Here is a 9,101-nt window from a genome sequence, read left to right as displayed (position 1 = left end):
GACGAGGAGGAGGAGGAGGAGGAAGGGGAGGAAGAGGCCCTGCCGGGAGCCTCCTGCTGCCGGAGCCACCTCCGGGGACGTCATTACGGGCACTAATAGTCACCTGGCGCAGCGACATTTCCAGCTGCCGGCAGCGCTCCCGCGGCACCGGGGCCTTCCCAGGGGGGCTCTCCCGGGCCTCGCAACAACCCCCCCGGGGGGTCCCCGGGGGCCGTGCCGGCTTTGCAACAGCCCCGCAACACCCGGGGGGTCCCCGGGGGCCTCGCAACAGCCGGCAGCGCTTGCACCAGCTGGACCAGGGAGGCTCCGCAGCCCGGGCAGTTCCCAGCTCCTGCCGCTCGCTCCGCCGCTCCTGGGCTCCCACCCGGCTCCTGGGGGGAGTGTGGGAGGGCTCTGGTGCCCCCTGACCCCCCCTGTCCCCTCACAGCTTGCACCCTGCGGAGCGGCCCTGGGCCCATCCCAGCCTGGCACCATGAACGTCTTCGATCGGAGCATCAACTTCGACGCCCTCTTCAAGTTCTCCCACATGTGAGTGACACCCCCGGGCAGGGCAGGGGGGTCGGGGGGGCTGTGCCAACCCCTTCTGCCCCCCTTACACCCCCTCCCCTCGCCCACAGCTCGGCCTCCACTCAGGAGCACCTGAAGAGGGTCTATGGCAGCTTCGCCCTCTGCATGTTCGTGGCGGCCGCGGGCGCCTACGTCAACATGGTGACCCACCTGTTCCAGGTGAGGGGCCTTTGGGGGGCACCCCAGCTCTGCCACCACCCGGGTGGGGCGATGCCCAGCCCTCACGTGTCTCTTACCCCCCCCAGTTTGAGCTCCTGACTGGCCTGGGTGCGCTGGGACTGATGGTTTGGCTCACAGCCACCCCGCACAACCGCGAGACCGAGCAGAAGCGGCTGGGGATGCTGGTTGCCTTCGCCTTCCTCACAGGTGGGTGGGCACCGGGGACCCCCCCTCACATCCTGCGGGACCCCAACCCCCAAAATGCCTCCTGTGACACCCAGCTCTGTCCTTCCAGGCACCAACCTGGGACCCCTCCTGCAAATGTGCATCTCCATCAACCCCAGGTAGGAGTGTGTGTCCCCATCACCCCCTAGACCTTCTTCTCACCCCAAGCTGCCTCCCAGACCCCTTTGACCCCTGTCTCCTCCCCCCCAGCATCATCCCCACCGCCTTCCTGGGCACTGCCACCATCTTCGCCTGCTTCTCACTGAGCGCCCTGTACGCCCGGCGCCGCAGCTACCTCTACCTGGGAGGTGAGAGGGGCTTTGGGGGGGACTCTCAGGGAGTCCAGGGGCTCCCCTGGGTGGGCAGGGCCCAGGCCTCACTCCCTGCCCTCTCTCGCTGCAGGTTTCCTGCTCTCCGGGCTCTCCCTGCTCCTCCTCTCCTCCCTGGTTAACGCCTTCGTGAGATCCACCTGGGTCTTCACGGTGAGTCCACTGAGAATGGACAGACAGAGAGGTGACCCCAGCAGGGGACTGTCCCCACCTCATGCCCCCTTCTCCTCCCCACAGGCCAACCTGTACGTGGCTCTGATGATCATGTGCGGCTTCGTGCTCTTCGACACGCAGCTCATCATCGAGAAGGCGGAGAACGGGGACAAGGATTACATCTGGTGGGTGCTGGGGACCCGAGGGGGGGGACACAGGGCACAGGGTGGCCCCCCCCCGAGCATGCATCCCTCTCTCCCACAGGCACTGCGTGGATCTCTTCCTCGACTTCGTCAACATCTTCCGGGAGCTCCTGATGATCCTGGGCATGTCCGAGGTGGGTGAGGGGCCCTGGGACAGAGCTGCCCTGTGGGGTGGGGGACAGGGGGCAGAGCTGCCCTGTGGGGTGGGGGACAGGGGGCAGAGCTGCCCTGTGGGGTGGGGGACAGGGGGCAGAGCTGCCCTGTGGGGTGGGGGACAGGGGACAGAGCACTCTGCGGGGTGGGGGACAGACCCAGTGGTGACCGTGGCCGCCTCTCCTCTTGCAGAACAAGAAGAAGGAGAAGAAGTGAAGCGGCTCCGGGCCGAGGCGGAGCCGTCCCCGTGTCCCCATGTCCCCTCCTGTCCCTCCCTGTCATTAAAGGGGCTGTGCTTTGCTGCCGAGGAAGCAGCCGGAAGCTTTCGCACCTCGTGGGTTTTTTTCTCTCGTTCGGCTTTTTTTTTCTTTTTTTTTTTGATTAAAAATTGGCCAATTTGTGGGTCCTGCTGGAGTTTGGCTCCCCCACAGCCCCCTCCCCCCCCACCCCGGCCCGTGGCCCTCAGGGGGGTCACCCACGTGTCCCCTTTCCATGGAGGTTTGTCCCCAGCCCCGCTGGCTCCCAGAACGTTCTCCTGCCCCGGGAAGCCGTGAGAGCCCCAAAACCAGCCGGGGGGGGGTTTGGTGGGACCCCCCTCAGCCAAACTCAGCGGCGGAGCCTCCCCTTTAGCACCAGTGCCAAGAAGTGAAGCTGTGCTGGGAGGGGCCGCGGGGACGTCGCGATTCCCAGCGCTCCCAAATCCCGCCGTCTCCGCTCTTTGTACACCGGGATGATTCAATAAAACCGCTCAGACTCCAAACTCTCGGCCCCCCTCCCTCCATCTCCCGTGTCCGTCTGTCCGTCCCTCCATCCCCACGTCCACCTGTCCCTCCCTCCGGCGCAGGGACGCAGCGGCAGCACCGTCACGTATATAAATAACCCGGGGGGGGGCAGCTTTATTGAGTTAAAAACCCATCGGTGGGGGCTGTACAGGGCCATAGCACCATCGGAGAGAGCCGGGAGAAGGGGGGGACAGGACAGCGGGACCCCCCAACCCAGGCAGCACCCCCAGAGCGGGAGCAGGAGCAGTGGGGAGGGGGGTGGAAGACGTGGGAGCGCGGCCGGGGGGGCTCAGCCCTGGCTGCCGCAGGAGGAGAGGCTGTCGTAGAGCGAGTCGCTGAGGGACTCGGAGTGTTCCAGCCCGGGGGGGCCGTGCCCCCCATCCCGGGACCGGGCCTCTGTGCTGCCCTCGTCCCCCACGTCCGAGGCGCTGGGGGTCCGGCTGCTGCTGGCGCTCAGGGCGGGGGGCAGCGGCGGGGGGGCCTCCGGGGACGCCCCTCGACGCCCGGCCGGGCTGCACACGGGTGCCTGGGGAGGGACAGGGTGGGCAGGGGGGGCCGCCCGTGCTCCCCGCTCCCCACCGGTGCTCACCACCCCCACCCCCATCTCCTTATTGTGGGGGGACTCCGTGGGAGGAAACCCTCATCCCCCCAAGATGTTACAGGGCCTTGTCACCCCCACCGGGGCACGTGAGGACGTGGCAAAGGATCCCAGTGCTCTGGTGAGTCCCCCCACGTCCACTCCCCATGGCTCCCCGTGGCTTCTCCGTCCCTGCAGCGAGGGCAGGAGGGTCTGGGGTCCCCATGCCGGGGTTTCAGAGTCCTGCTCCAGAGTTTTAGGGTCCCCACACCACTGTTTTAGGGTCCCCATGCCAGGGTTTCAGGGGTCCCACAGCCCCCCTTACCTGCACGGGCCGGTGCAGCCCCTCCAGCCCCCCGGAGGGGCACAGGAAGGGGTCGGCAGCACCGCAGGCTTTGGCGTTGGGGAAGGTCCAGTTCTTGCTCTGCTGGACACGCCGCGGCTTCCCGGTGTCATCCCCGGTGTCTGTGGGATACAGAGGGTCAGCGCTGGCCTCAGGGCCCACCCCGGTGCCCCCATCGTGGGGGAGCCAAGCGTGGGGCACACCCCTTGCCCGGGGGGGACACCCACCTTGGGGCGCGGCGCGGTGCCCGTGCGGGCCGGGGGGTGCTGGGGGGCGGCCCCCCGGGACACTCCGGTGTTTCCCGGGCACCAGCAGCTCCTCGGCGCTGGGCACCTCCCGCTCCAGCGTCCGGGCCTTGCGCGGCACTTTGGTGGCGGCGGCCGGCACAGCCCCGGGCAGCGCCTCGGGGCGGCCCCGCGGTTTGGGGGTGCTCTTGGCTGGGACCCCCCCGTAGTCGGGGGGCGGGAAGGTGCCGATCCCGCTGTCCAGCGTCCGCGTCAGGGACCCGCAGGCTGCGGCACGGGCGGAGGGGTCAGTGTTGGGGTGGGGGGACCACCCTGGTGCCCCCTCACACCATAACCCCCCCGTCACCCCCTCACCGGCGAAGTGCTGCGATGTCCCCGACTCGGACAAGCTCTCGTCCGACGGCAGCTCGTCCCGGAGCCCCACGTCCGGCACCTGCAGGGGCACGGAGGGTGAGGGGCCGGGGATCCCCCCAGAGCGGGAGCCTGGGGGCTGGGGGGGGTCCTCACCTTGTCCGGGGGCTCCCGCAGGTGCCCCACGATGCCGTTGCGGGGCGGGCGGCAGAGCCGGGGGTCTTTGGCGTCGGGGGGGACCCGCCGGAGGTCACAGAGCTCCCGCTTGTGCTCCAGGCGGGTCTCGTAGGGAACGTCCTTCCCGTCCACCCTGGGGAAGGACAAAGCGTCAGGACACCCCACGCTCGCCCCCACCCCGAGGGGACCCGGGTGGGCGCTCACCTGTCCAGCAGCTGCTGCATGAAGGTCTCGGCCGTCACCTCCTGGTACATGACGGGGAGGGGGCCGGGGCCGCGGGGGGGCCCGCGGGGTCTGCCCTTCTCCAGCGCCAGCCCCTGCAGGAAGGCGTGTTCCTCCCGCAGCGCCTTCCGCAGGTCCTCCGCCTTCTCCATCAGCTTCGAGATGTTGAGGCTCTCGGCCTCCAGCTTGCGGGCGGCCAACTTGACCTCCCTGCGCAGGGGCGCGGGGGTCCCGGCCCACTCCCGCCCGCGCCCGCCGTCCCCGCGCCGGCTGAGCGCAGGCAGTTTGCTGCGCCGCAGCCCGAACCAACTCGCCAGCCCGGCCTTGCCCTTGGCCTCGGCGCCCGGCGCCCGCTCCTGCCCCTGCAGCCGCAGCACGTTCTCCTCGATGCCCTTCATCACCTTCTCCTCGATGGCCGAGTGCCCCGCGGCGCCCGGCGCCGGCCCCGTGGGCTCGGGGGCCGCGGGGGTTTTGTGGGGACCCCCGCCCGCCTTGGCGCCCGAAGGCTCCTCGGCCCGCGGCGCCCCGGCCTTGCCGGTGCCCGTCTTGGTGGGCAGCTTGGTGGGGCTGCCGTGGGGGCTGCGGGAGGACTTGGCGGGGGGCGCCGGGGGGGCCCGCGGGGGGGTCCTGCCGGTGGCCGCGCGTCCCTTGCCCCCCGCCTTGCCGGGGTCGCCCATGGAGCCGGAGGAGTAGCAGCGGGCCAGGGGCTCTGTGCCGTGCGCCGGCTCGGGGTGCTTGAGGCTGCCCCCCATGCCCCCCCGGGGTGGGGGGCGCAGCTCGGCCCCGTGGCCCCGCTCGGGCCGCCCCGGGCCGGGGGGCTCACGGCCCTCGGCCCCCCGCAGCTTGCCCAGGGCAGCCAGGCGCTCCTTGAAGGGCAGGTAGCCCGGCTCGGGGGGCTTCTTGCCGGGGCGGCGGGCGGGGGCCAAGCCCCCCATGCCGCGGCGGGAGCTGGGGGGGGAGGCGGTCGCCCGCTCGGCACCGGCCGGGGGGCCCGGGGGCCCGGGGGGCTGTTCGGCCGCCTCAAAGGTGTGGGGCGGGGGGAAGGCGGGGGGCTCCGGGGAGCCGGGCTCCGGGGGGGCGTCGGGGGAGGCGCGGCGGCTGAGTCCCGGCGAGGCCTCGGGGTGGGCGCCACGACAAGGGATCTTGGAGGGGTGGGCGACCTGGGGGCTGAGGCGCAGCCCCCCGGGCGGGGGGGGCAGCTTGAGCACCTTGGCGGGGGAGGGCAGGGCGTTGGGGACCCCCCCGGGCGAGAGAGGGGCGAAGCCCCCCTCGGGGCTCTCCTCGCCCGGGGCGTAGAGGCCCAGGAAAGCGGGGTGGTCCCCGCGCCGCTGCCGGGGGGGTCCCCCGGGGGCTTCGCCGTTGCGCCGGCAGCAGCCCCCCCCCTCGCCCCGCAGCAGCCGCTCGGCCAAGGCGCTGAGCAGAGCCCCCCGCGGCGGCCCCCCTTCCTCCGGAGAGGAGCAGGGGCTGCCCTCGGCCCCCCGCCACCCCCCCGCAGCCCCCGGCCCCCGCAGCGGGCAGGGGGGCCAGCCCGGGGCCGCGCAGGGCTCGGGGGAGCCGGGGGAGGCCGGGGGGGGCCCCAGCAGCGGGTCCGTCTCCTCCAGCTTGCGCAGCACCTCCAGGATTTGGGCTTTTTTCTTGAAGAAGGGGGACAGGGCGTCCAGAGGGGGGGCACCGGGGCTGAGCCCGGGGCTGCCCGACGGCACCGGCGGCAGCACCTGCGGGGGCCAGGCACCGTCACCCCCTGGGCACCCGGCACTGAACCCCCCCGGCACCAGGGGAACACCCTGGGGACACGGAGAGGGACGTGATGGGCTTTGGGATGGGGACACAATGGGGACAGGGACACCACAGAAAGGGTGATGCCACAGGCACGTGGGTGGGGACACCCAGGATCCAGGGAGGGGGAAGGAGAGGACACCGTGGGCCTCGGAATTGGGGTCCCACAGGCTTAGGGACACCAGACACTGGGAAGAGGGAAAGGGGAGGGGGTGCCACAGCCCGGAGAAGGGGACACGGGGACAGGGGGGGTTGCAGACACTGATACTCACCTCGGGCAGGGGCACACAGAGACCAGGGGGCAGCGGGGGGGGCGGCTGCTCTGCAGAACATGGCTGGGGGGTGACGGGGGCGTCCAGGGGCACTGGCACCGGGTGCAGCGGCAGCTGGAGAGGAGGGAGACGGCGGGTTAAGCTCTGGGGGGGCTCTGCCCTGTGGCCCCCCCAGCTCCAACACGGCCCCAGGCACACCTGGGGCAGGGACCCGGTCGAGAGGTGCAGCTTCTGCTGGAACAAGTCACTCAGTGCCTGGTTCTGCCGCTCCAGCTCGAACACCCGTTTCTTCAGCTTGATGCACTCCTCACGCAGGTCCTGGCCAGGGCAAGGGGGGTGGGGGGGTTAGAAAGGACCCCTCAGACTCCCAACATTCCCCCCAGACCCCCAACATTCCCCCCTCAGACCCCCAAAATTCCCCCTAGAACCGCAACTCCCTCCCCGGCCCTCCTGACACCCACCTTTTGGTTGAGCAGTGCCTGCACCACGTGGTTGGCGACCTGGGGAGCAGAGGGGGGTTTGGGTGGGGTGGGAGGGCACACACAGCCCCCTGCCCCTGCACACACGTGTGCACACGTGTCCCACATGTGTGTGTGTCCCCGTACCTCGTCCAGGCAGCGCTCGTACGTCTCCCTCTGGTTCTCGTTGGCCTGGGCCAGGGCCGAGTTCTCCGCCTGGGACAGAGCAGGGACAACTCAGGGGATGCAGTGGAGGGGCCCGGGCACCTGGACTCCCCCGTGGCACCAAGGGGACCCCTCCTCCTCTTCCTGGTAGGACCCAGTGCCACTTATGGAGGGGCAGAGCTGACCCCAGAGCAGTGGCACACAAGGGCCATGGAAAGTGCTGCCCATCACCGCGGTGCCCGGGCTGTGGGCTCCGTGGCTGGCTCTTGGCACCAGCTGCATGGTGGCCACGGTTTCATGGTTGCCTGGTGGCACCAGCCATGGCTGCCTGGTGGTCCCGTGCCCCGGTGGTCCCATCCCCACGTACCTCCAGCTCCCGCAGCCGCTGCAGCAGCTCATGGCTGGTGCCCGTCTCTCCCAGGGCCGCGGGGCTCCCGGCTCCCGGCGCCTCAGCCACGCTCTCCGACATCGCTGCTGCAGGGGACACGTGTCAGGAGGGTCCCTGCAGGCCCTGGCCAGTGTCCCCCGCCCCGTGGCACCCCCAGACCCTGCGCAGCACAGCCCCCCCTTACCTGGCTCGGGGCGTCCCCAGCCCTGTCCCTCCACGGTGTCACCTGCCGGGAAAATGGGGCTGAGGGGGGTGGGACGAGGCCTCAGGAAACCCCCGGGGCCGAGTCCTGACCCCACCGGCACTGGGAGCCACAGGGAGCCCTCCTGCCACCCAGCCCCTTCCTGGGGGGGCGAGGGCCCTGGGCCGGCACCAGAACGCACAGCACCCCCGGGAGCGGGACCGGGACCAGCCCCGGGCCACCGGGATGCGCAGGACTCCCAGGACCGGGGTCAGGACTAGCCCCGGGGCACCGGCATGCGCAGCGCCCCCGAGACCGGCTCCGGCCCCGCCACCGGGGCACGGGGATGCGCAGCACCACCGGGACCGGGATCGGCACCGGCCCCGGGGCACCGGAACGTGCAGCACCCCCGGGCCGGGGCTGACCCCGGGGCACCGCGACGTGCAGACCCGGTGCACAGAACCGCCGGCGTGCAGACGGGCCCCCCTTCCCGGTACCGCACACCCCGCGCTCCCCCCGGGGCTCCCCCCGCCGCCGCTGCCGCTGCGGCCCCGCGCTGAGCCCCGGCCCGGCCCCGCACTCACACCCGGGGCTCCCGGCGGCGCCGCCCGTCCCGGCTCAGCGCGGCCCCGGGGCCGGTCCCGGCGGCGGCAGCGGCTCCATCCCGGCCCGGCCCGGCCGCGCTATTGTTGGGAGGCGGCGGCGGCGGCTCCGCCTTCCCGCCGCGGCCGGGGAGGAGCCGGGGATGAGCCGCCACCGCCCCCGGTGCGCGGCTCCGCCAGCGCCAACCCCGGGGAACCGACGCGGGGACCCCCGGGACACCGGGCACCGGCCCGCGAGAGGAAGCACCGGGAATCCCCCTGCGGCACCGGGCACGGCCGGGGGGGACCGAGCACCCCACGGAGGGACACCCCCCCCCCGGGGAACTCCGCACCCTCGGGAGGGACCCCCCGGAGCCGGGGACCCCTCGGGGAGCCCCCCGGGGCTGCAGGCGGAGCCGGCCGTGAACCCCGGACGTGGCCGCCACCCCCCACCCCACGAGGGTGAGGTTTGGGGGGGTTCGGGGTTCACACGGGGCCACGCGGCCCCGGCTCACCCGGACCCCACGGCACCGCGGCGTGGGGGGCTCGGCAGGACAGGGGGGGGCCGGAGAGAACAAGAGGAGGGTCTGGGGGGGGGTGATGGAGGGGACAAGAAGAGGATCTGGGGGTGACGGAGGGGACAAGACGAGGGTCTGGGAGGGCACGGCCACGCTTCTCACGTGCTGTCCCTGTCCCCTGCAGCCCGCGGGGTGATCCCATGCGGGTCCCCGTGGTCCCCATTGTCCCCGAGGTGCCCGTGGGCCCCTCGCCCGCCCCCCGCGCAGGAAGCGGCC

The 9,101-nt window shown here is 72.1% G+C and overlaps 2 protein-coding genes across 3 annotated transcripts in view; one reads left to right on the top strand and one right to left on the bottom strand.

Annotated features, from left to right (window-relative positions):
• The window catches only part of TMBIM6 (transmembrane BAX inhibitor motif containing 6), a 5,664-nt gene extending 3,115 nt beyond the window's left edge, over nucleotides 1-2,549 (top strand). For both annotated transcript variants that reach the window (XM_017836702.1, XM_017836703.1), the window contains exons 2-10: nucleotides 428-528; nucleotides 618-726; nucleotides 813-933; nucleotides 1,022-1,070; nucleotides 1,162-1,259; nucleotides 1,354-1,433; nucleotides 1,518-1,618; nucleotides 1,698-1,770; nucleotides 1,982-2,549. In XM_017836702.1, the coding sequence (XP_017692191.1) occupies nucleotides 473-528; nucleotides 618-726; nucleotides 813-933; nucleotides 1,022-1,070; nucleotides 1,162-1,259; nucleotides 1,354-1,433; nucleotides 1,518-1,618; nucleotides 1,698-1,770; nucleotides 1,982-2,005 (711 nt within the window). In that variant the 5' untranslated portion in view covers nucleotides 428-472 and the 3' untranslated portion in view covers nucleotides 2,006-2,549. The remainder of the gene's footprint in view (nucleotides 1-427; nucleotides 529-617; nucleotides 727-812; nucleotides 934-1,021; nucleotides 1,071-1,161; nucleotides 1,260-1,353; nucleotides 1,434-1,517; nucleotides 1,619-1,697; nucleotides 1,771-1,981) is intronic.
• A 136-nt stretch (nucleotides 2,550-2,685) lies between these two features.
• Nucleotides 2,686-7,748, bottom strand: NCKAP5L (NCK associated protein 5 like). The gene is made up of 12 exons (XM_017836617.1): nucleotides 7,730-7,748; nucleotides 7,525-7,631; nucleotides 7,140-7,208; nucleotides 6,996-7,034; nucleotides 6,733-6,852; nucleotides 6,535-6,648; nucleotides 4,469-6,201; nucleotides 4,244-4,397; nucleotides 4,091-4,169; nucleotides 3,719-4,003; nucleotides 3,474-3,613; nucleotides 2,686-3,097 (listed from the first exon to the last, which is right to left on the bottom strand). Exons 2-12 carry the CDS (start codon nucleotides 7,624-7,626, stop codon nucleotides 2,861-2,863), a joined length of 3,072 nt encoding a protein of 1,023 aa, XP_017692106.1. The 5' UTR covers nucleotides 7,627-7,631; nucleotides 7,730-7,748; the 3' UTR covers nucleotides 2,686-2,860.
• Between the last annotated feature and the right edge of the window lie 1,353 nt (nucleotides 7,749-9,101).

The sequence above is a fragment of the Lepidothrix coronata genome, unplaced genomic scaffold (assembly GCF_001604755.1).
Source record: "Lepidothrix coronata isolate B3197 unplaced genomic scaffold, Lepidothrix_coronata-1.0 Scaffold281, whole genome shotgun sequence".
NCBI classification, from domain to species: Eukaryota; Metazoa; Chordata; class Aves; order Passeriformes; family Pipridae; genus Lepidothrix; species Lepidothrix coronata.
This window is presented reverse-complemented; position numbering and strand designations above follow the sequence as displayed.